The sequence below is a fragment of the Balaenoptera physalus genome, assembly GCF_965194825.1.
Source record: "Balaenoptera physalus genome assembly, chromosome: 2".
Classification (NCBI taxonomy): domain Eukaryota; kingdom Metazoa; phylum Chordata; class Mammalia; order Artiodactyla; family Balaenopteridae; genus Balaenoptera; species Balaenoptera physalus.
This window is the reverse complement of record NC_138883.1, coordinates 5,083,393-5,109,668: the sequence shown is the minus strand read 5'-3', so window position 1 is coordinate 5,109,668 and position 26,276 is coordinate 5,083,393. Positions and strand designations below refer to the sequence as shown.

General features: G+C 58.9%; 1 protein-coding gene, 2 long non-coding RNA genes and 1 pseudogene across 9 annotated transcripts; 1 reads left to right on the top strand and 3 right to left on the bottom strand.

Annotated features, from left to right (window-relative positions):
* Positions 1 to 1,219: 1,219 nt before the first annotated feature.
* Positions 1,220 to 15,125, bottom strand: SLC25A29 (solute carrier family 25 member 29). 5 transcript variants are annotated; one of them, XM_082448270.1, is made up of 5 exons: positions 14,708 to 14,800; positions 9,027 to 9,070; positions 5,328 to 5,398; positions 3,513 to 3,596; positions 1,220 to 3,195 (listed from the first exon to the last, which is right to left on the bottom strand). In XM_082448270.1, exons 4-5 carry the CDS (start codon positions 3,573 to 3,575, stop codon positions 2,446 to 2,448), a joined length of 813 nt encoding a protein of 270 aa, XP_082304396.1. In that variant the 5' UTR covers positions 3,576 to 3,596; positions 5,328 to 5,398; positions 9,027 to 9,070; positions 14,708 to 14,800; the 3' UTR covers positions 1,220 to 2,445. The 5 variants fall into 5 exon arrangements, with proteins under 5 accessions (XP_082304396.1, XP_082304394.1, XP_082304395.1 ...); XM_082448268.1 differs by lacking the exon at positions 5,328 to 5,398 and having other exon boundaries at positions 14,708 to 15,125; XM_082448269.1 differs by lacking the exons at positions 5,328 to 5,398; positions 14,708 to 14,800 and adding an exon at positions 9,644 to 12,711.
* Positions 5,409 to 9,020, bottom strand: LOC309654392 (small nuclear ribonucleoprotein E pseudogene; annotated as a pseudogene). The gene has a single exon. The product of its transcript is annotated as a small nuclear ribonucleoprotein E pseudogene (transcript).
* A 6-nt stretch (positions 15,126 to 15,131) lies between the features above and the next one.
* On the top strand, positions 15,132 to 19,497 carry LOC309654400. Its single transcript, XR_014260226.1, has 2 exons — positions 15,132 to 15,270; positions 19,297 to 19,497. It is a non-coding gene; the product is annotated as an uncharacterized lncRNA (long non-coding RNA).
* On the bottom strand, positions 15,277 to 20,917 carry LOC309654397. Of its 2 annotated transcripts, none has more exons than XR_014260220.1 (4): positions 20,776 to 20,917; positions 17,690 to 19,908; positions 16,707 to 16,784; positions 15,277 to 16,269 (listed from the first exon to the last, which is right to left on the bottom strand). It is a non-coding gene; the product is annotated as an uncharacterized lncRNA (long non-coding RNA). The 2 variants fall into 2 exon arrangements; XR_014260221.1 differs by lacking the exon at positions 20,776 to 20,917 and having other exon boundaries at positions 17,690 to 18,324; positions 18,927 to 19,299.
* Positions 20,918 to 26,276: the final 5,359 nt, after the last annotated feature.

Genomic DNA, 26,276 nt, shown 5'->3' with positions numbered 1-26,276 from the left:
GCGCCGGGAGGTCCTCCAGGAGCCGGGAGGGGTGCACGGCTGCCAGGAGGCGGGGACCCGGTTTTTCTCTTCACAGCATAGCCTGGGTTCCGTTTGCATTTTTTACTTTCTACCATGTTAATATAGTATTCATTGCAAATAAAACAAGTAAAAATTCAAATCAGGGAGAAAATAAAATGTCAAAAAATCCATACAAACCCTACACCTCTCCCAACCCCTCCTCCCGAGTTTTTGGTAACGTTTAACCAACGCAGCATGGGCAGGAGTGGGGACCCTGGGCTTTAGCAATTGCCTGGTTTCTTTCAGAGGAAAGAGAAGTGAGAGAGAGGCCAGAGGAACCTCACTGGGGAAGGAGCTGCTGCCTGGGACCTGGGGGTCAGGGGGAACACCGCTGGGTTAACAGAGCCTGTGACGTGTCTGAGGACACCCTGCCCGGGGTCACCAGCCCCTTCCTGCCTTCCTGTCCCCGGAAGCTGCAGACAAGCCTGACGTCACAGGCTGATGCTGGGGATTCAACGGGCTGTGAAGGCACAGGAGAGCTGAGCCCCTCCTGGAGCGGAAGCTGGGCCCTCTCTCCTGCCCTCCTCTGCAGGCGGGCAGGGGCTTCTGGCTCAGCAGTTGGAAGGAGAGTCCAGGCTGGTAGCTGTGGAGACTCAGCGTGTCCAGGATTGACTGCAGGAGGCTGGGCAGAAGTGGGGGTGGGCAGACATGAAGACACTCCTTTGGCAAGCAAGGCTTCCTCCAGGAAGCCCTCTCGGACCACTTAGGTTGGGCTAGGTCTATCTAACCTCAGAGGGACAGGTCCATTCGCCCTTCAGAGCTCCACTCAGACCTCCCCTCCTCTGGGAGGCCGAGTTTGGCCTCAGCTAGTGTCCCCTGAGCCCGCCCACCTCAGTACTTCCAGAGAGCTCCTAGCACACGTCGCCTGCCCTGCCCAGCTGGAGGATGGGCGGGGACCAGGCCTCCCATCACCGGGTCACAAGAGACATGGAGAAGCGCTTGCTTCCTGGCTGAGACCGTGCTCAGCATGTTTGTGAGCTATACTCCCTTAATCCTCACGCCTCCGTTAGCCCCATTTTGTAGATGAGGAAACCGAGGGTCTGGAGGTACCCCGTAGCTGGCCCAGGTCATGCAGACCACCACCATGCTGGCCCCTCTGACTCCAGTGTCGGGGTGGGACTGAGACCTCTTCCTCTATGATACACAAAGCCCCATCGTCTTAAAAAAACACAGAACACTTTATTCCCTTGGCGGTTTCTGTACAACAATGATGCCACGTGTACAAGGTGGGAGTCCTGTCCTTCCTTGAGCACAGCCTGCCTCCTGGGAGAGCTGATCACTTTGCCCAAGAGGCTGAGCGCCACTCGGGGCAAAGGAGGCCACAGTCACCTCCAGCTCGTGCAAAAGAATCCTCCTCCCCGCCCATTCTCACGGCCATGATGTACCGGATGCGCCCGGCTGCCCTGAGCTCACACCACAGCCCTGCTTCTAGTGACAGCCCCGGGAGTGCGGGCTCAGATGCCCTTCGGCCTGGAGGGGCCCAAGCTGGCGGTACCTGTGCCCACTCACAGGCCCTGCGAGGATTCACAGGGACACGAAGCATTGAGATTGCCTGGGAAAGACACCATTTCCTGGGGAACCCTGGTGTTGGTTCCCGGCCGTTGGTAGTGGGCCAGAGCCCCAGACATCCGCTGACCCACGTCCCCATTTTACAGATGGGCAGCCTGAAGCCCAGAGGGTGCAAAGACTTCTCCTTGCCATGGCTGTATTTAACTGTTGAGATCGCCCCTCCCACTGACCTGTGCCCGCTCCCCCACCCCAGCCCCTAGGCCAACACGGAGCTTCCAGAAGGTCTCATGGCTTCTTAGTGGTCCCCCAGATTACCCTCCAGTGGGAGCGTCAGGAGTAGGAGTATTCCCAGCCTTGCAGAGGATTCAGTTCTATGACACCAGAAGCCCCTGAGCTGCCTCTCTGTCCCTAACACAGACTGGACAGGTGAAGAAGTGTCCCGAGAGCTCTGCCAGGTGGAGGATTTGCAGCGTTAGCGAGTCCCTGGCAAGCTCACGGGTGGGTCATCAGAGACCCCATGGAGGTGTGGCTGGGATCCCAGGAAAGGGCTGGAGTGTTGGCTGGGTTTCTGGAATACTCCAAGTAACAGTGCCAGGCTGGGCGCCGCAGGGGCATCATTTCTGAGCTTCTGGACTGTACAACGCGGGTATGAGGATCCCCATTTCACAGAGGAGAAAACCGAGGATGTCAAATTTGTGGCCAGGGTCACCCAGCTGAGGCGTGGAATTCAACCCAGGTCTGATGGAGTCACAGCCCACGGGGTCTGGGCGTCCGGTGCAGGGTGGTCGGTGCCGGGGGCCCAATTTATGCCTAGGCTGCGTTTTGGAAAAGCGGCCCCGGGAGAGCTCGGGCCCTCGGGTGCCGGGGTCCCGGGCGTCACAGGCTGGAGGGCTGGGCCAAGGTGGGCCCCGCCGGAGCGGCGGGCACGGCGTCGCCCTCGGGCCGGGCCTCCTCGCCGCGCGCGTAGCTGAGCACCACGGTGACGGTGGCGAAAGTGGCGGCGTTGACGGGGAAGGCGCGCAGCAGCGTGGAGGCCAGCCCGCGCGTGAAGACGCGCCAGCCCTCGGCGCGGTAGCTCTGGCGCACGCAGTCGACGATGCCCCGGTAGCGTGGGGCGCCCCGCAGCCCGTCAGCCTGCAGCCGCGACTTGACCACGTCCAAGGGGTAGGTGGAGAGCCAGGACGCGATGCCCGACGTGCCGCCCGCCAGCAGCAGCTTGGGCACCAGCAGGCGGTCGCCCGGCTCGCAGCCCAGCGCGCGCGTCAGCACGTCGTAGGTGAGGAAGTAGACGCCGAAGCTGGGGGTCTCGCGCAGCAGCGTGGACACCATGCCCCGGTTGACACCGCGCAGGCCCTCCCGCCGGTAGACCTGCGCCAGGCAGTCCACGGGGCCGCGGTACGTGCGGGCCGGCCCCGCCTCCTGCAGCTGCAGCCGCGTCTTGGCCAGCTCCATGGGGCAGCAGATGACGCACTGGATGGCGCCCGCCGCCGCGCCCGCCAGGAACTGGTTCAGCGGCGAGTCCCGGCCCAGGGCCCGGAGGGTGTTGCCCTGCACGCCGAACACCAGCGCGTTGATGAAGGTGAGCCCCAGGAGGGGCGAGCCCAGGCCGCGGTACAGGCCCAGCACCTGCGGGGCGCACAGAGACGCGTCAGGGGCGCTCCCGCTTGGAGTCCGGGGTTGCCCAAGCCCACCTCTCCAGGGACCCTCCATGCAGCTGGCGGCTGCCCCGGCCCACCCTAGCGGTACACGAGGATCAAGCAGAATTTTAGTAGAACCGAAGCCCTCAATCTGAGAGGCCTGGGCACTTGCACCCTGCCATTCGCAAAGCCTGGATTTGCCCAACCGTTGCCCCGAAGCCTCTTTTTCCAGCTCTGTGGTCTGGGGACGGCAGCATCCCAGAGGCTGGTTCCCCGCCACACCCCCACCGGCCCCAGGCCACTCACGCTTTCCTGCTTGATGATGGCCTGGAAGCAGTGCAAGGTCCCTCGGTACTGGGGCTTCTCCATGCTCTGGACCTGGAGCCGCACCTGGAAGGAGGGGCCCAGTGAAAGGCGGGCCAGTGGAGCCAGATCACCCAGCTCCCCGGGGCCAGCACTCAGGACACCCGGGGAGGCTCTCTCCAGGAGGCCCAAGGCCAGACCCAGAAGGCAGGGAGCCCAGGAGCTTTCTGTGGCTTCAGGAGTTCCAGGGTGGGGCAGGGCTGGGCGTCTGTGCCTCTTTAGGGAAGGCTATCAGTGGGCAGTCACGGAGACAGCCAGCTGCAGAGGGGCAGGGGTCCTCAAGACCCCTGCTTCACCATCTCTGCACCGTGTACTGACAGTGGGGCAGGAGACATCTCTCGAGACCTCCCCACCCTCCCGGTAGCAAATCGCGGCCGATGCCAAAGGGGCTCAGGATCTAACATCCCACCACACGCTCCCTTCATCAGGGGCTGGCAGCACGCAATGGGCACTAAAAGTGAGGAGCCTCGGGCCTCGTGGGCCTTCTGCTTGGTTTCTGCCAGTGTCCCCCGGTGAGGGCAGTGGTCATGAGTTAGTAAAGCGGTGGCAGGAGAGCAACTGACAGCCTCCTTGGGAACCGTGTCAGCAACTCTGGGGCCTGGGGGATCAGGCTGTGCTGCCCTTGGAGCCCAGCGGGCCAGAACCTCACTGTGAAAGCGTTCTTTGTTGACCGAGAGCTTATCTCTGTCCTTGATACGCGGGCCCCACAGTGCGGAGCAGGAGCACATTTCCTGAACTCCAAATCCGTGTCACGCGGGTCGGGGTGAGCCAGGTTAGGTCCCATTCCGGGAGCTGGTCTCCAGCTCTGACTCAGAGATTATCACCATTACAGGCATAATCACTGGCCGAAGTGGGTTTGGTCACTCCCATTTCAAAGGTGGGAAGACTGAGGCTCAGAGATGTTTTGCAACTCGGTCAAGGCTGTCCACTCCAGGGACATGAGTGGCTGTGTTGGTCGGGGCCAGGGTGGGGTAGGGGTGCTGGCGAATGCACTTACAGGAAATGTTTTGTAAGGAAAAAAAGAATACCATCTCGGCACACGAGGACCTCAACCAACAGCTGGCAGCCACTGCTCTGAGAGGCAGCTGACCACCGAGGGCACCCTGCGACGTTCACCCCAGCACCCCTCCCTGCCCTGGCTGCCAGCTCAGAGGAGAAAAGCACAACCACTCGATAAACTTGGAGAACATATTAACACCACGAGCTCTGCCTCAGGTTGTTTCTGTGATGGGAGGCTCTTCATTTTCCCTTCAATTTTCTGGGGTCTCTGGGGGACTGTCTCTTCCTCCTGTGGTCCCCCGACACTGGCACCAAGAGGGCTGTGTCAGCAGACATGATGTGAAACGGAGCTGTTCCCTCCGTGGGTTGGACTTTCAGACACCCCGGCGGAGTCTTTTAAGTCTTGACAGGATCTCATTTGAGGACTGACGGGCCCACCCCGGGAAAAGTGGTCATTCGCACACAAGCCCCAGAGGCTCCCAGCTCCCCGACAGGGCTGGGAGACCCCACATGAAGACTCCCTGATCCAGAGGGGCCTGATTTTTCTCAGCCAGCCCCCAGGGCTCCCACCCCAGGATCTGGGCTGGGCCCAAGCTCACCTCACACCCTCCCTGTCCCTAGCTGGGGAGGGAACTCTGGGGGATGGGAGGTGGGGAGGGGCGTGGTGGGGTGGGGTCCAGGCCCAGGGTCTGATTGGGGGGGGGGGCGAGGGGGGACGACAGAGAAGAGAAGCGTTGGGTTCACCTGGTCTGTACTTACTAGCGCTCTCCGGGGTGAGGCTTACGCTCATCTACAACAAAGTTACATTTTGCTATGGATGGAGACAGCCCCTAGCTCAGAAAGTAAAGGCGGTTAAAGCAACACAAAATTTCAACATCACATCCAGGCAGGGACCCCCGAGGCCAGCCCCCAGCCTCCCCACCCCCTCCCCTGCCCGGGCCGGCTGTTCCCTGGTGAAAGAGGGCTCGGACATGGTGTCCCTGGTCAGTGTCACATCCAGTGACACAGGACAGAAAATGGCCTTCCCACAGAAACATGTGTGAAGGTGGTGTGTCTGTGGACAGCGGCTGCGGTTCTGGGTGCAACAGAGGAAAACCAAACTTTGGACTCAGATTTCAGATCCAAAGACCTGGAGGCACAAACTGCCAATGTCGCGGCCATAAGACAGCGTGGACAGACATGGAACACGGGCGTCCCTGCACGCGTTCCGGAGCCCAGGTCCAAGTTCATGAGGTTCAAGAAGAGGTAAAACAGACCACGGATGAGAAGTTAGGATGGTGGCCGCCTGGAAAAGGGGAGGGCGGAGGTGTTAGGAGAGGAGGGGGGCTTCGGGGGGACCGGCCTCGTTTCTTCTCCCAGGTGTGTGCTTCACGGTGATTCATAGATTCGTACACGGAGCGCGTGTGCACATTTCTCCGTGTGTGACACTTCAATTAAAATAACCACCGCAGAGCTATGAAGTAAATCCCACCTTTGCCAGAAGCAAGCAATATATATGGGCCTGGGTACATGTCTGTTTTTTGGTAGAAATCATTAACAAGGTTTGGGGGAAAGGTTACATTAAGGACTGTTGTTTTTTGTTTTTGTTTTTGTTTTCTTTTTAGTTTATATATCTCTGTTATGGTGAACATTTTTTATGACCTACATTACTTTTGTAATAGAAAGCCGACCAAAAAAATGTGTATGTAGCCGATGATTAAAAGACATTAAAAAAAAAAATCACATTTCCCAATTTTCTTTGACTGAGAATGCTTAAACTTTTATAATGGAAAACAGTCAGTAAAAAAAAAAAAAAAAGGCCATTGGTGATATAGCATTAAATCAAACCAAATGCGTGTCTCTAGAATCAGCACAATTTAATAGTATCTGAGCCCATGGATGGGACAAGAGTGTCAGTGGTGATTGCTGGGCGTGGGTTTTCTCCCCCTTCAGAATAAAAAGCTTGGCTTTTTTTTTTTTTTAGAAGGAAACAATGTAAATATTTTAATAAAAACAATCCCACAGCATTTATTGTCATCTGGTAGTAACATAAAGGTGAGCAAAACAGTATGAATAAATGCTTTAGAACTACACTTCTAACAAAGGACGCCTAAAAAAACTGCATTGCCTTCTCTACAATTTCTCACTTCATTGATCATTTCTGGTTGGAGACACTTTCAAGCACAGTAATGTTATCTCCTTTTAGCGTGATCCGACTCAGTTGTTTTCTTGACTTTGTTTTAGAACGAATCTCTTCTGCATCATCTAATACGAGGTTCACATACTCATCAAAACCGATGATACAGCCCTCTATCCGCATATTCACTTGCTCATAAAGTCACACCTGAATCCGAGATCTATTTTGCAAGCATCTGAAGATGAGATCGATGGGCTGCACCATCACCTTCTGCACCTTCTGGCCCTGGCCCCAGTATGCCATGGTGGAAGCTCACAAAGGCCACACTATCCCGCACACCAAAAGCTTGGCTTTTTAAAGACAGCTTTGCCCAGATGTGATGCCGCTGGGCCACGGTGGCAAAAACACAGTTCCAAATGGATCTCCTCAAAGCCCACCCTCCAGGTGCCAGGTAAGGTGGGGGGACAGGGATGTCCCGGGGGCAGGAACCCAGTGGGGCAGAGGTTCCCGTGCTCAAATTACTGCCGGGGGTGCTGGTCATGGCTTAGGAGATCCGAGGGAGCTCTAGACGCCAGAGCAAAGTGCCCCCCAGCCTGGGGGGCCTGACTGAGGGGCCGGGGGCGGGGAGCTGCAGAAGGCCTGGCCAGGCCTGGCTGAGTCCTAGCTCAAAGAGGCCTCTGCAAAGCTGGGCTGAAGAAGTGAATCGGAGACACTTCCTGGCTGGATGCAGCTCTGACAGGCATTCACGACACATGAACACGCGATAGAAACACAGCATGACGTGGACCCCGCCTGGCTGTCCTGGGCTGCTCTGGCCCGTGGGCAGGCTCCGGGCGGGGTGGGGGGAGCAGCTGGGCAGGCTCCCCCAGCGCCTCACTCTCCACAGGCCCGTATGAGGGCTCAGGGGCTGCTGAGTGGCCAGAAAGCCTGGCCTTTCTAACTCCTCCCCAGATGCGCTCAGAGTGGCTTGGAAGGAATTCCATGCCCTTCAGAACTAGCATTTCATCCAGCACAAACCACACTGTTGAGTTGAGCACCGGGCCCAAAGGCCTCAGTAATCTTGCCAACCCCTCACTGTGCAGGTCAGAACAGCTGGCCCAGAGGTAAAGTGACTGGCCCACAGTCCCATGGCAGATCAGCCGGCAGAGGGCCCGGAGCTGCACAAGGCCCAGGGACAGACATTTTTTTTTTGCGGGGAGGGGGGACTTCGCTGAGTGGCTTGCGGGATCTGAGTTCCCCGACCAGGGATTGAACCTGGGCCCTCAGCAGTGAAAGCGGGGAGTCCTAACCACTGGACCACCAGGGAATTCCCGGGACAGACCTTTTTAAAGTCAGAGCCAGTGCATAAGGCAGGGCCCTCACGCCTGTGCTGGAGAAGATCCCTGCCCTAGTTCACAAGACCTGTTCTCAGCCCAGGAACACCTGGGTTCCCGAAAAAAGAGGAGACCGAGAGTCCTCTCAAACCCACCTAGGGATGCCGTCCTTGCCTGTGCTCTGCCCTCGCCCCCCTGGGAAGAGACGCCAGGTTCAGTGTTCACAGCGGGACACCAGGTCGGGCCTAGTGCCTGCTGCTGGCAGCTCACCGGGCTCCCAGGGGAAGCCGGCAAGGAAGGGTCCTGACTTGCCTATAGCTGAAGGACCAAGAAACCCCAGAAACGGGGGAAATCTTATTTGGGAATTTCCAACTGGGTATGCGGACTTCCTTGGTTTCCGCTCAGGCGTCGGAGAACCTGGGGCCCGACGGTGTGCCAAGGTGCGGGCTGGCGGAGGGGGAACTGGCGCCAGCCCCGGGGCCATGCTCTGGAGCCACCAGCACCCTACAGGTGCACACCAGCCCTTGGGAAACGACTGCTCAGTTTCTCAGCCCTGATCACCGCCGCTCTGTGAAGATCACGGTCACGGGAAAGGCTGACAAGGTTTGATTTTTCTGTATTTCTGTATTTTCTCTCTGAACTTTTTCAGGAAGCTGTCTGGAGGAGTTCTGCGTAAAGACAGGGTGGGTATCCCTTGCTCTGGGTGGGAGGAAACCTGTCCTTCGGCCCCTCGGTCCCAGCTGGCCAAGCCCCAGGATGGACCTCCAAGTTCAGCCCCAGCTGGGAGACTGCAGGGACAAACCTGGGAGGAAAGGCCGACTCGGCCCGGTGGACAAGCTGCCTCTCACCTGGGCAGCAGGGAGAAGAACCCTGAGTCTACCTTCATTCTAGCACCTGTGGGAGGACCTTGGAAGGGCTCCTGAGGTGGTGCCTGGAAAGGGGGGTCCAGCCACCAGGACGCTGCAGGCCTCCCTCCAATGTCTGAGCCTCCACGAGGGCCTCAGAATAAAACCTCAACGAGAGACTCACCTTGACCGTGTCAAAGGGGTGTCCCACCAGCACACCTGCCACACCTGGAGGGAGAAAGGAGGACGTGTGACCCAGGTGCCTCGGAAACCGCAGCGTGGGGCACGGTTCTGGCAAGGACGTGCCGGGCACATCCCGGGAGCCCCTTAATCCTCCGCGTGAGGGTAAGTGAGGGTGACCACCTCAAGGTCAGGCCAGGACCTGTCCAGCTCAAAGCTGGTGACTCTCCCTCCGCCCTGCTGCTCACCGCAGGTGACAAAAGAAGTTCCCCCTTGGGAGGCTGCACGTGCCATTTCTAAGATGCTCACATCACTGCAAATACCTGGCGTGGTTGGGGGCTCCAGGGGCTCTGGACTTGGGGCCGGCCCCTCGCCCAGATGTGAATTTTCCCTCTGCCATTTACACCAGCTGGTCGAGCTCACAAAGAACTCGGTGTCTGGGAATCACTCTCCTCGCCTGTACAGGTGTGAGGACCAACCTCCCCAGGGCCGCCCCTGGCCCCCGAAGTGCTGACCCAGGACCTGAGGCGTTCATGCTTGGTTATGTACCAGTCCAGGACCTGTCCGAATCCAGCCCCCCTCAGAGGACAAAGGCTCCCCCTCCAAATGGCCCACAAGCACCTGAGAGAGTCCTGCGTGCTGTGTGGGTTACAAACATCCCTGTGAATCGGGCAGTCTTGTTACTCTGCTTCATGGAAGAAGTGAGGCTCAGTGAGGTCGGGTAACTGCTGCACTGACTCCCATGCTTTCCTCCCTAGAATTTCATGTGTGTACATCTTACAGTTCTTCTTTTTTTTTGGCTATATTTAAATGTATAATTAAATATAGCAATTAAACAGGCTAACATTTGTTGAGTAACAAACAGTAACGTTTCTACCTTCTGCTTACCGTTCTTAGTTTTGTCCGTGTACCAACTCTCTTTCTTATATATGTAAAGAAAGGACCACTAGCCCGTTTTACAGATGAAGAAACTGAGGCACAGAAAAGTAATATGTCCATGCCACACAGCTAGGTAAGCGGTGGAGCCGAGGTCTGGACCCAAACCTTCTGGCCCTGGAGCCGCCCTCCTTAATAACTCAGAGCTCCCTGTCAGAGCTGGTTACCATGTTCGTGGATGCCCAGAAATCAACGGGAGTTATTACGCTTCTTCACAAATTGTATTTTTTTAAAAATTTATTTATTACTATTATTATTATTACTTTTTGGCCGCACCGCACAGCATGTGGGATCTTAGTTCCCCGACCAGGGATCGAACCCGTGCTCCCTGCACCGGAAGCATGGAGTCTTAACCACTGGACTGCCAGGGAATTCCCCCATAAATTGTATTTTTAATCCTTGTATAATGTCCTCATCTTGTTTAATGCTTCGGACCTTAAAATCCACTTTGTTTGATGTTAGCTTCGCCAATCCTGCTTTGTTTTTGGTCAGGTGTGTCTGGTATAGTTTTGTCCAGTTCCTAATTTTCAACCTTGTCTTACTGCTTTGTTTTAGTTGTTCCACAAACAATTTACAGCTGGGTTTTGGTTTCTACTCCGGCCTGCAGCAGTCTCAGATTTTGCCAAGACAAGAGATCTGACATGATTCCGTCTTATTTTATGGGCATGATCTAAGTACTTCCTTTCCTTTCCACATTTTTGCTGGTTCAGGCAAACTACTATTTATCCCCTTTCTGCTTGTTAATTTGTAAGTTCAGCTAAGAGTTACTTCTGCTTTTGAACACTCATAACGCTTATGTAGAAACAGGGTAAGAACCGTCCCCGCCATGGGGTGAGAGTAGGAGGCTCTCTCTGCCCTCTACTGCCCCACCCTACCCCCAAGAGGGTTCCCACCCTGCCAGCTTCCACTGATTTTCACCTACAAACCCCACGAGACTCAGGGCTATTCCTTCTCGTCACCTCTCCCGCCATCTCGGGTCTCTACTCCGATTGTTGGAGCCTTTCTTGACTATGGCCCTCAGTTGTAACACACGGGAGACATGGCCTCTGAACTCCTGCTCATCTGCAAAATCTGTTTCTTTAACGCCATTAGGGCAAAACAGTCCTGTGCTCCGGTGAGGATTCCGGGCCCAGGCCATTAAGGGCGGCAATGTCCCAGAATCTTCTGGTTTCCAGTGCTGCAGATGAGAAATCTGTTGTCAGCGTGTCTGTTCTCCTTTGTCAATAATTTATTTCTTCTATGAAGAAGCCAGCTTGTCTGTTCTCCTTTGTCAATAATTTACTTATTCTATGAAGAAGCCACTGAGATTTTTATCTGTAGATTTGGGGAACGTCACCAGGAGACACCAAGGGTGTATCTTTTTTCTTTAAAGGAACCCAGCCTAGAGCTCCCCCAGCGCAGACCAGCCTCTTCCTGATCAGAGAAAATTTCCACTATTATCTATTTATCATATTCATCATCTCCAGACCTTTTTCTCCCTCTGGGACCCCTAACATTCACAGGTGGGTGAAAAGACACCCCAAGCCTGTCTTTCCCCTCGAGACTTCCACCTCTGTGTTTCTGCTCTTCTAGACACACTTTGTTTTTATCACTTGAGATCTACCTTCTTTTTCATTTCATGTTTTGAATTTTCTGAATTTGAAAATCCTAGTTCTAGAACCTCCTTTCGTGGGCTGTAACTGGATCTCCTCGGGCTCTGGAAACCTAACACCGCCTGAGGTGTGTTGCCTGGCCTTCCTTCTCTCTCCAGCCGTGCCCCCTGCAGCCAGGCCCAGCTGGGGCGGGGGGTCCCCTTCCTGTGGGTGGATGCCGCCGCCTCTGGTCCCAGACTTGCCCAGGTGCCAGCAACAGCCTTCATCAGCCTCTGGGGTGGGAGAGGCGCCCCTCATCCCACCAAGGGCTCCGAGAGCAGGCAGCTGCATTCCCATTTTCTCCCCTGATTTGAGTGCCCTCAGGCGAGGGGCTGGCCCCCCTCACCCCAAACATCTCCATCCACAGAAACAAGAGTTGGCTATGGGCCTGCCTCCCTCAGGGCCCCCAGTCCCCCAAATCCTTATCCTTTTAACCTCCCAGTCACCCTGAGAGCCAGGAAGCCTGAGGGCCATCTCCCTGAGAGGGGCCTACATCACAGCAGCCAAAGTGGACCGTGTCTCCCAACTCCAAAGCCGGTGCCCACTGCCTTACGTTAAGCTGGCCTTTTAGGGGCAACCCCCATCCCATGACCCTCAAGGGCAGGAGGCGGGACCACTGTCCTGGAGGCGCCTGGCAGAAGAAGTGGTGGGAAGGGACAACAGGATGACTGACCTGTCCCCCATATGCAGGGTCCCACTGCCTATGGTTGAATTTCTCTCCTCCCATCCATGCCTGCGGCAAGGGGACCCTCATTCAGAGCCCAAGGTCAGACCAGGAACTGACCTGTGGTGGAGGAGTGCAGGTGGGCATTGGGACCCTTCCACCCCGGGAGACTTCGGGGAAGCTGTCAATCAAGGTCCCACCCGCACCTCCCGGAAGGCGAAGTTGAACACATGGCCCACACCCAGCCAATCAGAGGTGATGTACTGTCCTTCCTCCGGGGAATCTGAATCAAGAGGCACCCCAGCTGCGGAAAGGCAGCCTTCATCTGCCCTGAACCTCCAGGCCTTGAGGAGCTCAAACCCCAGGGAGCCAGGCAACCTCTGGGGGCCAGGCCCCAAGGTAGGGGTGCCGCCTGCGCAAAGTTCCTGGGCGGCCCCTCTGCTCTGGCCAGGCCGTGCCAGGGGCCCGGAAGGCAGGCCTGGGACACAGTCAGGTCACTGTCCTGTGGGCCGGCCCCTAGCGCCCGTGAGGCTGGGGGAAGGGAAGAGCATGGCAGCCTCTCTCCACTTCTGAGGGCCTAGGTTTCTCCTGGGTCATGTGTAACAGGAGAGGGTCTCTTCTACCCTCTCCCGTCTCCGCTCACACAGTGCGGGAGTAGGTGGGCACCACCAGCCCCAGGCTTCCACCTGGATCCAGGCAGGGCAGTCGGTTCGGGGGCCGTGGAGTACCTACAGCTCTCCAGGGTGCTGGGCCCTGGCCTTGCCCCAACCCTGGGGCCTGGACAGGATCTCCCCCAGGTGGGCGTGGTGAGGATGGACAGAAGGCATTCCAAGCAGGGTCCTGGGTGAGCAAGAGCCCAGAGTGACTTAACAAGTGTGTCTGGGGGGATGGGCCTGGCCTTAGGATGAGTGTTGCCACCCCAATCCCCGTGGATCCCAGAACGCCCGCGTGAATACAGAAGGAATCCTGCCCGTCTGGGGAAAGAACACACACTCCGCCCAGCGGAAAGGGGCTGGAAAGCGGTGTTGACCCTGGGACTGAGCCACCATTGGGGGTGGGTAGAGAAGGGTCTGGGGCCCAGGAGGAGCCGGCAGCCTGGTGGCAGGACACTAGGGGAGGTCCCTCGAGGGGGATGGGAAGAGCAGAGAGTGGAATGGGGATGGGGGGAATTGAGAGCTGGGTCCACAGAGGCCAACCCCTCCTGTCTCCTCTGGCACCCTGGGCTTGGGAGAAATGCTCCCCAAATTACTGAAGGCTCTGGGGCCTGGAGGCCTGATTGGGTAACCGTCTGGGACACTTCCTGGGCACACCCCCTTCTCCACCAGCCTCCTCTCATGCAGCACAGGAAGCTAGCACCGCACTGGTTTAAATACTAGACGCTCCTCTTCCTCCAGGGTGCCCACAGCTGGCAGGTAGCTGAGAGCTCTATTAAAGCCAACAGGGGCAGGTGCTGGAGAAGAGAAGCACCTGATGTCAGAGACTGGACAGGGCCTGGGGACACCCAGCCAGCCCTCTCCCCGTGAGGCAGAGCCCTGCCACTTCTGTCCACTCTGCTGAATTCCTGAGGGCTAAACCTGGCTCCCAGTGAATACCTGTTGAATACATTAACTCTACAAGTAAAAGCAGAGAAACTAAAGGCCAAAGAGGCAAGTGCAGAGCCCGACGCCCAACGGTCAGGCCACAGCAAAGCCCGTACGGCACACTGACTCAGGTCCTCCCGGGGACACAGGACCCCAGCGCCGCGCCCCGGCTTCGGTGACGGTGCCCCACGCCGGTGACACGCACGCGTGAGACCAAGGCCTCGCTCGCGCGGCGTGTCAGGCCCACTCTGCCAGCCGGGTGGAGTCTCACCGCCAACAAAACCACGTAGGAAGGGGGCGGGGCGCCAAAGCGTGACTCGGTGCCTGGGGTCGTGCCGGCGCCTTTTAGGCCATCTCCCTAGGGCGTCGTCCAGCGGCCCCGGCCCCACCCACACGGCTACGGGAGAGGGGGTGGAGCCAGCTTCAAACTTTTTGGGTCGAGGGAGGGGACCCTGCTCCAGGTGGGCGCGGGCTGGGGGAGGGGGAGAGGCAAATGGGCTCGGGGCCTCGCCGTCCGCAGGCCTCGGGCGAGGAGGGCGGTGGGGCATCCTTCTGGCAGTCCCCTGGCAGCCACGGTACTGCCCCGGAGCGCCAGACCTCTCGTCCGAACGTGCCCTGAAGGACTTAAAAGACACCTGCCCTCGCGGACAGCGTGCTAGGCGCCCTCCCGGCTTGTCAATTCACGCCCACGAGAATCCCGTGAGACAAGAGCACTGCTAACGCATTTTACAGACGAGGAATCCCCAGCCCCAGGATAAGCCACTGGGCCGAGAGCTCGCAGGTGCGCTGGCCTCCCAGCCCGGACGCCTCGCCCCGGCGGCCCGGCGTTCCCGGCCCCCGCACGCGCCCGGGCAGGACCCGCCCGCCTCCTTACCCCCAGCGCATCCAGCCAGAAAGTCGAGCGCCATTGCCGGGTCCTCGGTGAGGCCGCCCTTCCTCCTTGTCCTCTTTCTCTGGCCCCTCGCCGGGCTGGTCGCCGTCGAGGGCTCCCCCTGCCCTGCTTGGCCGGGACTCGGCCTGGCCGCCGCCTCCTGGCACGGAGCACCGCGCAGGCTGGGGTCTGGCGGCGGCGGCGGCGGCGGCGGCTCAGCGCGCGACTCCTCGCCGGGCGCACGCCCTTGCTGTCGTCCGCGCACCGCCCGTGGTCCCTCACCTCGGGCGGCGTGTCCCGCCCCTCGGACCTGCCGGCCGGGCTCGGGCGGGGCGCAGAGCTCAGCCAACGGGCGGGCGAGGCGCGGACAACACCCCGGGCCCTGCGCGCCGCCGCCGCGCTTCATTGGCTGGGCGGACCTGGGGCGGGCGGGGCGGGAGGCACGTAACACGCAGGCGGGCGGGCGGGGGAGCTGCGGAGGCGCTACAGACAAAGAATGTGCTTCGTGCGCCCGCCCGCGCCGCCCCGGGCGGGAGAGGAAGCCGGGTGTGAGCTGCTGCGGGAAGGTGGGGCCCGGCCCGGCCGGGGAGCTAACGGCCTGCGCGGCCCGGGAGCTTCCCGGCGTGCGCGATGCGGGTCAGCGGGGCGGGAGGTGGCGTGCGCTCGCTCCGGACTGGGCCTGGGATCCTGGGGCCTGAGTTTAGATCCCGACTCCGTCGCCCAGCCTCAGGGTCCTCGCCTGTATAATGGGGACACGCCGCGGTAACGAACGCGGAAGCGCCAGGACCCTCCAAGGCCTGCAGGCTCGGACACTAATTGTCACACTCCTCGAGCGGCGAAACACCCCCTCGGGGAGTGTTCGCCCCTCCCGTCTGTGCGCCCCCCTGGCGGAGGGCCTGGGGCTTCCGGCCGCCTGGCTCCCCTCGGGAGGGGCGAGGGGCGCGGTCAGGCCCTCGCGGGCCCGCACCTGAGCGCGAGCTGCGGGAGCCGCGGAAGGTTGTGAGGCGGGGGAGGTTCCTGGACCGGTCCGAGAGCCGCGAGGCGGGAGAGGCCAGATCGCGGCGCGTCCATATCGGCGGCCAGGCGCTGTGTGGCCGGAGGGGACGGTCCTCGAGCCGCGGCTCTGGGAGGCCTGCGGGCCTGGAGAGCCAGGCGGAGGGGAGGGAGGGTGCGAAGGCGAAGTGGGAGGGCGCTGGGCTCTGGTCTACGCGGGTGGCTGGGCGGTGGGGGGTCGGGGGGGTTAAGTAGGAGCCGAATCCGACGCCGCTCCCCAACCCTCCCCCCCAGTCCCCGAGATTGGCAGTGGCAGGGGACCTCCTCCCTGCTCCCTGGGGAGGGTCCGGGTCCGAGACTTGCCCCTGCCCTCCTTCCCCAGCGCCTCACGAAGTCCTGATTGGCCGGTTGGGACTGGGCTTGGCTGGACGCTTTCTCCCTCACAATGGGAGTCAGATGACACCTTCAGGCCTTCAGGCCTGCGCCAACTTCCTTCTTCGTGCTCCTGTGGTCAGGACCACACCTTGCGGTGTGGCAGATCACACAGTTCTTTTATTTGCATTTTACTGTTTCTGAAGTCGACACGGGGGTTACCATGGATACGTATCTCAGGGACAGGTTTTAAAGATTATATATACTTGGTACTAGGGGGTATATGTCAGGAGTATGTACAATGAGTAGTGAGCCCTGGAATCCAACGATTATGTGCGGTTTCCTTTTATTCTTTTTAGAATCTAAATAGAACATTCGGTAAGCAGAGACCCAAACCCAGGTCTGCTGACTCCTAGTCCAGTGCTTGTGATGGCTGGTGGGCCCTGAGCTAGGGGTCTGGAGGCCTGGGTTTGAATATCGCCAGCCTCTGACCCAGCTCAGGCCTCAACAAGTCCCATGAGCCAGAAAAGCATGTGGGCCCCAGGAGCAGCCCAGACTCAAAACAGGGGCAGGAGTTGGCTGGAGGCCTCTGACGCCATGGCGATTAAACTGGACAACCTACATCCAGGTGACTCACCTCTAGGAACAGGGGGTCCCTGGGTGACTGAGGCCTCAGGAGGTAAAGCACAAATGCCTGCAGCATCCATCCCTGTTTCTGGAGGTTTGAGAGGAGAGTCAAGTGCCTTAACAGGACAGTAAGTCAGAAAATTATTATGGACCAATTAATAAGGAGACAAAAAGGACCCGCTTTGTTTTGTTTTTAAGAGAACACAAGTGCCTTTAAGTTAATGTCATGCCTAGGGCAGGTGGCATGAGCCCTGACTCCTTGGGGGGGGGGGTCCTTGGGAAGGGGCCCAGCAGCCTGGTGCACAGTAGGCACTCAATACTTGAGCTTCAGAAAGCTCCTTGGAGGGAAGCCCTGTTTGGGCCGACCCTACGGGGATCCAGGTGGGAGAGCTGGTAGCTGTAGGGTGGGATCCGGCAGGCCAGGGAGGAGGTGTGAGGTGTGAGGCCTCTAGCTGTGCGTCCTGCAGGGAGGGCTTGGAAGTGGGGCTGGACTGGGGGGGAGCCCGTGTTCAGGCTGAGGCTTGTTGGGTTTGGGGACAAACGTCCAGTATGAGGTGAGCAGTAGAGGGGTGGGCTCTGGGGCAGGTTTGCCCGCAGTGGCCTGTTAGAGAGGCCTAGGCTGCGGGTGCTGGGCAGTGACCTCCAACCGGGAGCACCCCAAGGGCAAGTCCAGGGTCTGTCCCCTTCGTCCCAGGCTGTGCTTGAAGCAGCATTTTCAAGGCAGTGAGGAAGGGGTAAAAGCAAGCACTGCGCGGGTCTGGGGTCACTCGGGTGTGCTGCTGGCTTACTAAACCCTAAGACCACATTGCTCCTGAAAGCCATCTCTCCCTGAGAAGCATGCATGCCCCTGCTGCCCGGGAATCACTCCCTCGGGTGGTGCTCTGGGCCTGGAGCGGGGACAGGGCAGACCCTCCCTGACCTCCCAGGCCTTCCACGGCAGCTGGGGAGAGACCCAGAAGCGAAGAAGTCATGGCCAAGTAAATGAGTACGTACTGACAGGCCTGCATTATTACATCAGCCACTGGGGTCCATGTCTGTTCTTCTTCACTTCCTGAGGATAAAATTACAGCACAGAATGTGCTTTTTCAAACTTCTCACGTTCCACGGGGCCCCAGGACCATTCCCCCTCCCAGGGGAGGCCACCTTGCCGGGCTCAGACCCCAGCCTTTAAGAGGTGGGAGGGGCCCAAGGCCAGAGCAGTAGGAGGACAGCTAGGAGGGGAGAAGTGCCACAGGGGACCAGGGATTAAGCCAGGTCACTGCAAGTGCATGGTAGAGTTTTTATTTTGCACAGATTTTATAATTTCTTACACAAGACAGGTTGGGTTTGGAAAATTTAGAAACACCAGCAGGTTAAAAAAAAAAAAAAGGGTCGTAAATGTTCTCACCCTGGAATCTGATGAATTCAGTGATGGGAGGCTATTTGGACCCCAGGTGGGGTGGGGAGCAAGGCTGGAGCTCAAGGTGTCACAGGGTGAGTGAGGTGAGGGTGGGCCGAGGCACCTGCTGTGTAGACCTTCTGGAGTGTTAGGCCGTGCCGGAGGGTGCGCGGGGCGAGGCTGGGGGCCAGGGCAGGTGTGGTTCTAGGATGGAAGCACTGGAACAGGTTCCAAAGCTCCTGGGCAAAGACTGGTGGGGAGGACAGGGCTGTCAATGGCCCCCCTCTCACTTGGAATAAAACCCAAGCTCAGTGCCTCAGAGCCCAAGGGGACCTGGCTGCACCCTCACAGCTCCAAGCTCATTCCCACCTCAGGGCCTTTGCACTGACTGCTTCCGCCGGGTGGGAGCTCCTCCTCCCAGCCTGGCACAGGTCATCTCCAGAACCCAGGTCCCTGCTCAACTCTCAGCTCCTCAAAAGGGGCTTGGCTGGGGAGCCCCCCACCCCATCCCCATGCCCTGCTTTCGTCCAGTTCCTAGAGTGACATTGTATGTTCCTCTATGTGTTTATCACCTCCCTTCCTCTGGCATGTTAGCTCCACCAGGGCCGGGACTTTGCCCCTCTTTACTAACACTAAACAGGGCCTGGCACGCAGCAGGGGGTGAGCAGGCAGCCGAGGAGCCTGCCCTGGGTGACCGAGTCTGGGCTCTGGGCTGTCCTGCCCTGTGGCCACGGGTCTCCCACCCCAGACCTCTGGGATCGGAGTCTCCCAGAGAGTCAGCTAAAATGCAGATTCTAGGGCCCCACCTGGGCCCTCGGAGCAGGCAGGGGCAAAACCTGCATTGAAACTGACCTCTTCAGGGGTTGAGACCGTCTCCAAGGACAGGTTCAGGAAGCTCTGGCTCAGTTTTTGCTTTTCTGGCTCAGCTTGGCCCCCTCCTGGCTGTGTGGCCCTGTGAGCCATCTTTGCCTCAGGTTCGTCATCTGTGAGATGGGTTCAGGAGGATTCTAGGGGCCAGAGCAAGTGAAGGAGCTCACGCAGAGTGGGCACAGAGCAGGGGCAGACCCGGCCTTGCTGTCGTTCCTCCAGAGCAAAATGCCCGGCTCTCTGCCTTTATCCATTGACAGCTTTGCAGGAAACATGGAAGATCAGAATTAATTTAATTAATCAGCTGAGGTACTGAAGGGTTTCCTAAGGGCTTCTTTTTTTTTTTTTTCCTAAGGTCTTCTTAAACCCTGACCCCACAGCTGGGCTCCAGGCCCTGGCTCAGGAAGGCCCTCTAATGGCTGCTGAAGATGCTGCAGTGAACAGGCAGGGTGGCTTTGTGCTGGGGGCCTGGAGACCCAGCACTTGGTGCCGATGAACGGGCTCTGCCCACGGGGTGTCTTTCTCCTGGTGGATAAACGTCTGCCGTCTGCGTGTCCCTCTGGTCTCTGGTCCAGTCTGCACTGGGAGTGACTCAGCCACCCCAGTGAGGGTGTCTGCTCTGGGCCTCAAAGGGTGGAGGGCCTGGGACCCCTTAGGGACAGTCAGCCAGTGTCCTGGTGGCCCCTCCCGAGTCCATGGCGCCCAGAGTTCTCCTGTTGGGTAGATTTTGCGGAATTCACATCTCTCAGTTGAATTTAGTCATCCCCAAAGCGGCCATCGCGCTGTGTGTGTGGGTTTCTTGCATCTTCCTTCGGCTGCAAACAGGCACAGTTTTCCCCAGGGCTACCTCTCCAAGTGAGCTGTGGCCTCCGCTGTGCTCCGCACCCACTTGGCCTTGGAGCGAGTGGACCGAGAGGCAGGATCGAGGGAGGCTCTGGCCAGATTATGAGATGACCAGAAACTCAAGCTGGGGAGTGATATAAATAGACACGGCAAGTGCTTCTGGTGTAAAAATAGAGCTAAGGGGATCTGCCTGGGGCGCCCCGAGCCGGAAGACCAAAGGGGTGGACCCTGCCTTGGGTTGGGCTAACTGGTCAGGACAGAGGGGTTGGGCTGGGGGGAGCGCGGCCAAGCGTGGACACTGCGTGTGCTTGCTGCCCACGGGCCTCCTGGGGCCAGGCCTGATCGGTGCCCTCTGGGGGCTCCACTGTCATGGTGGGGGATGGCTGGGTGAGCGGACCATCCCCGGCTGACGGGAGGTGTGAGCAGGCACCCAGCGCAGTGGCCAGAGGAGGGCCGTGTGACCCCACCCAGGAGGAATCGATGGGAGGGTGGGGCAGGAGTGGGCAGGGTGGAGCCCCGGGCAGGGGTACTGGGTACTGAGCCCAGGGCCGTGTTCGGATGGCAGGGTGGCAGGCGGGCTCCTCACGAGCGCCGGAGACCATGGAGAAAGGGGCTGAGAGAAAGGCCTCGGCACCCTGGAACCCAGGAGCCCTGCTGTGGTTGTTGGACCCAGGGTCCAAGCCCCCCTTTTCCAGAACCTGTCTGGGTGGGAGGGGCCTTTGTCAGCTCTGTGTCCCTCCTCCCTCCTGTGGCTTCCTCTGTCCTACCTGACCAGCCTGGAGCAGTCACCCAGCCAGACATGAGCCAGCGCCCGACTGGGGCAACCGAGCAGGGAGAACGGTCCCCTCTGCCCGAGCCAGAATCCCCCCTCTGCCACCTGCCCCGCTGCTTTGGGCTCTGCCCTCTGGAGCCCCTGCCACAGGCCCATCCTTGGGCCCCTTGGGTGCCTGACACTTGGCTCCTGTGCCACTCGGCCAGGGGCCAGGCTCACCTCCCAGGTGAACCCCTCTCGGGGCCTTGCTGTCCAAATGGAGGGTGGCAGGCCGGCTTCTGTCAACCGCCTTTGAGCATCTGTTGTGCCAGCGGGGGTCCAGGTGAGCCTGCCCTCAGGGGCTTCCTGTCAAAGTGTGCCTTTCTCCTTCCCAGCTGGCTCAGATGTCTCCTCCTCCCTGGCACTTTGTCCCAGCCTCCCCTCCTTCACTGGCCAACGCCCCCCAAGGCCCGCCACTTCCCCTGGATGTGCCGTGCCCACAACCAATGAGATGTGTCCACACGCTCCAGCCAGGGTGGTCCAAGCCCCTCCCAGTCCTGGCCCGCCTTCAGCCTTCCCCCAGCGCTCCCTGCCGGTCTCGTCCAGGTCTCATCCGAGCTGAGGACGCCCATCCAGGCAAGTGCTCCTATTGCTGCCTGTGAGCAATCTGTCTGTTTTTTTTTTGGCTGCACCGCGTGGCCTGCGGAACTTCCCCGGCCGGGCATCAAACCCAAGCACCCTGCAGTGGAAGTGTGGAATCTTAACCGCTGGACCACCAGGCAGGTCCCCCTGTTGTTGCCTGTGCGTGGGTCCCCACCCCCTTCAAGAGGGCCACGACTGCATAAAGGCATTGTGGCCGGACCCCGGCTGTGTGGGAAGCTAGGCACCGTGCTTTGAGCGTGCTCAGGCGGTCCTGTGGACAGGTCCATTTGGCCAGGAACTGAGGCCCCCAGCCGACAGCCATATGAGCGAGTCAGCCCGGAACGGGGTCCTCCGGCCCCCGGCAGGGGTCAGATGGCACAGCCCTGGCTCACAGCTTGACTGCAGCCTCATGAGAGACCGTGAGCCAGAGCCACGAAACTAAGCTATTACCAGATCCCTGATCCTCAGAAATTGCGAGATAATAAAGTTTTGGTATCAAGCTTCTGAGGAATTTGGGGATAATTTCTCATGCAGTAATAGATAATGAATACACTCCCCAGCCAGGCCGGGGCTGCCGGGTAGCATCTGAGTCATTTTTGAATCCCAGCACCCAACGTGAGGCCTGCACAAGAAGGTGTGCGCTGGAATGAATGAATGATCGACAGACGTCAATAGCTTGCTCTCCCCACATCATGAGATATGATAGGCCTCAGGCCCTGCTTGGGACAGAGCCTCATTCCTCAATCCAACCCCCTGGGTCTTAGATCTGGGTGGTGTCAGAGGTCATCTTGTCCAGGCGAGAAGCCTGAGGCCCAGAGGGTATGATCCTCTCAGCCCTTCCAGCCAGTGGACCCCAGGGTTGAAGACGCCTCCTGGGCAGGTCGTGAAGGGGTCACAGGGGACTGGAAACAGGAGACGCTGCAAGAAGTGACCGGAGGGTTTTGGCTGTGGCCTGGGTGCCGGGGAACTGAAGAGACAAGGCCGGCGTGTGGGTGGAGGCAGGGCAGGACGGGAGGAGCCTGACCGCTGGCCCAGGAGCGAGCCAGCAGCGGAGCCGGGCCTGAGGCTGCTGGCTGGCCCTTCGAGGGTCTCTTCTGTTCCGTCTGACAACCGGTGCCTGGAGCCTTCAAAGTCCTTACCTGCGTCGGGACTTCCCTGGCCGTCCAGTGGTTAAGACTCTGCCCTTCCACTGCAGGGGGTGCGGGTTCGACCCCTGGTCGGGGAGCTAAGATCCTACATGCCGTGTGGCGAGGCCAAAAAAATAAGAAAAGAAGAATTTAAAAAGTCCTTATCTGCATTAACCCTGCCCCAGGTAGCTGTCATCCCTGTTCGCAGATAGGGAAACTGAGTCACGGGGTCAAGTTCATCGGTGTCACCGGTGGCAGAGTGGGGCTCAAATTCCAGGTCTTCCCCTAATTGTCACTGGTGGTTTCTCCCTGGCCCATGGTGTCCTTATCTGTAACACAGGGGTGGCTCCAGGGGGCCTGGAGCTCTGAGCTGAGCTCAGACATAAAGGCAGCAGCATCTGGCACCTCCGCTGGGAGGAGTGGGAGCTGGGGGCAGCCCTTCCTGTTCACCCCGTTGCCAGGGTGGAGGTGGGGGCACGGGAGACAGCAGGGGACGTCCTGTCATATGCTTTGCAGCCCTGGGAGCCAGCGCCCTAACCCCTCAGGATGTCAGAGGGGGGCTAGGGTGTCTGGGAGAACTGAGGTGGGGGACTCTTCCACCCCCTTCCCCCCGAACCAGTCACACCCTAGAGATACCACCCCCACCCCCCACCAGAGGTGGATGCAGCCTCGCCTCCTGCCCGTGGCTGTGTGGTCTGCAGCACCCAGCTGGGCATTGTGCAATCTGGGCAGAGCACGGCAGGGGCCAAGCCAGAGTGTACAGATTTGTCTTCTGTCCCATTTTACAGATGAAGAAACTGAGGCTCGGAGAGTCACAGAGTGAGCCAGGAGAGCACCCGGGCTCTCCTGACCTCGTCCAGTCTCGCCAAGGAGCCCCATTTTCTGGAAATGCCAATCTCTGGAGCCAGCCCAGTGCTCTAGTGCCCATCCTGGACTCATTGCCTGGAAATCCCACTGTCTCCCTCACCCCCGCCCCTCTAAATCCTGCCAAAATGGCAACGTACATGATAGATAAAAATAGTTCAGGTATCCATGACCCGACAAACTCCCCTCTGAGAACGTGCCCACTAAAACACCAGAGGCTCCGAAGCGTGATTATTGGAGCACTTTATGTAATAGACCGGAGTATTACACTTGTCTGTCCAAGTACAATCCAAAGGACATCACTAGCAAGTTGAATCATAAGGGTGATATTTAGAGCATCTACTGGCTGAAGGCGTGGCTCCAGGAGCCTTTGGCTGCTGACGCTTTAGCCCTCTCAAAGCCATACGGTGGGAAGCAACAGAACTGCTCTTTTACAGACACTGAGGCCCTAGCAGATCACACAGTGAGAAGTGCAGGGTGAAGGCCATGCCCGGGCAGCCTGGCTCAGCCTCCTGTTCACCCAGGCCCCGCGGCCACCCCACGGGCACTGTGTTCATGCAGGAGAAGGAAGTGAGTCCCCAGGTGCCACGGTGGCAAGGCGTCCCAGGTGTATTGATAAGGAAAGGAAGCAAGTCGCAAAACGATAGTAAAAAAGAAGTTGTATTTGCCTGTATCCTGCTGGGAGGCGGGACCCACGCCTGGGTGGCGGGGCTTTCACTTCTGTGCTGGCTGCATCTCTTTGGATTTTTTGTTAATAACTTGTAGTCATTCCTTTCGTTATGAAGTGTAAGAATGCATTTTAGGGTGTGTCAAGCTCCTCCATGGCGCCTTGGCCAGCAAACAGCCCCGCCATGCCCAGGGGTGTTTGCGCCTCCCCCTTTCTCGGAGCCCTTTGCGTTGGCGGGGCCACAGTGGTTTGTGCCATGTCTGTCTCCCCCTAGAGGGTGGCTCGGAACTCCTCACTCGGGCTTTGTAGGGCCGCACGTGGTGGGGCTCTGCAGTTGGTGGAGGAGGCCTACAGCCGACCTTGCTGCTAGTAATGGTAACCCTTCCCACTGGGAGGCGCGGCCTCAGCAGCTGCCCATGGGCTCTGTCTCCTGCCATCCATGCAAGGCTCAGAGAGGTCACACCACTGTCCGAGTTCACACAGCTGGGAGAGGTGGAGCCAGGAGCCGAGTCTAGGCTGAGGTCTCCCCCAAACCATGCGGGGTTCTCCTGAGCCAAAACCCCTGCCCACCCTGCCACCAGACGGCCTCTTCGCCATCTCCTGTGTCAGGGGTGAGCACATGACCCTGCCCTGGGTTCATCCATCTGTCCATCCACTATCCATCCATCCAGCCACCCCTCATCTATCCACCCATCAGCCGCCTTTCCCTCTCTCTGTCTGTCCTTCCGTCTATCAGTCCTTCTCTTCTTCCGTCCGTCCATCCATCCGTCCGTCCGCCCGTCCACCCGCCCGTCCATTCACTGACTCATTTTCTTCACGCATTCACTCACCCAGTCTCCCCAGGGTGCTCACTCTGGGCTGGGCGCTGTGGGCTCAGGGACAAATCCAGTACGGCCCTGCCTGCCAGAAGCTCACAGCTGGCTGGGGAAACGTCTAGACCTGCACAAAGCAGCCTGAACAGTGAGGTGGCATGTTCTCTGTTTCTGCTGTGGAGAAGGCTAAAGGTTGGGCATGTTTGTTCAGGAGACAAAGGGCAGGCGAAACTTGGCTGCAGTGACCCAGAAAACACGCCTGTCTCAAATGCCACCTCTTGGGTTGCCCTTTCTAACACTGTCCCCGCCCCCCCCCCCAACACCCCCTGTCCCCTCCCTACTCTGACTCTCACTGGCACTTACCGCCCTCTGGCAGACTTTATTTTGGTTATTTATTGTGTTGGTTTTCTGTCTCCTCCCCTGGAACATAAGATCCAGGAAAGGACCTTTGCCTGTGTTGATTGCAGTGGCCCAGTGCCTAGAATGTGGCATGTAGTAGGCATGCAGTGTTTGTTGCCCGGGTGGGGGGCATGGGCGGGGTGGGCTGTTGTCCGGGGGGAGACCATGCAGCTGGGGGCTGTGCACATGGGTAGCGGGAGTGGATCCGAACGTGAACTTCGGAGGGCTGACCTCAGGACTGGGTGCCTCACAGGATGTGGGGTGCAGGGGGAAAGGTGGCCAGGGCAATTCCTGGGCTCTGGCTCAGGTGCCTGGGGCTGGGTGGCACTTACGACATTAGGCACTGCAGGAAACATGAGACTAGACAGTTCCCTGTCCTTTCCCTGTTAGACAACATGCCTCAAGCTCCCTCATCATCCAAGGTACCGGCCTCTCAAGTGTAACATCTGCAGTTGAACCCACGTCCCAACTGGATTTGCCCTGCTCAGAACGGTCCTGTCGTCACCTCCCTCCTTCTAGAACCTGTGCTCCTACTAATGCAGCCTTAGCGTTTGGCTGGCCACTCCCACAGAGACACACCCGGGGTTTGCCCTGAGTGCTCACAGACGAGAGGCAGGTACTGTCCTCATTTCATGGATGCAGAAGCGGAGGTACAGAGAGGTCAAGGGCTTGCCCACGGTCTCAGAGCTGGGATTTGAAGGCAGACAGCCTGGCTCCTAGCCAGATGCTAACCTGCACCTCTCTAAAGGCCAGGATGGACATCAGGACTGGCCTTGGAAAGGCTGCCTTTTGCCCTTTGTCCTCTGTCGTGGCAGCGGCCACTGCCAACCTGTGTCCCCCCCCCCACCCCTTGCTCCACAAACAGCTGGGCAGGTGGAGGCGGGGCTCCCCCTCTGTCAGCACCAGTCAGTTCAAGGCCAGCCTGCAGGTCCTTCTGTCAGAGGACAGGAAATGGGCGGACACATGGCCCCTGCCCCAGGGCCGCCTGGACAGACACTGCCATGTCAACACCTCTCCCCACCGGCTGTGACCCTTGGCAAGTGCACAGCCTCCCTGAGACTCAGTGTCCTCAAAGGGCTGTGTGGGGTCACATGGGGGCGTGTTGAGCACACCACTGGGTTGATGGCCATGAGCGCAGGGCTCACGGGCATCAGGGCCTGGCCCTCGGCATCAGAGAGGGGCTGGTTGTGCAAGTATCCAGCAATCAACTCTGGCCTTGCTGCTTGCATG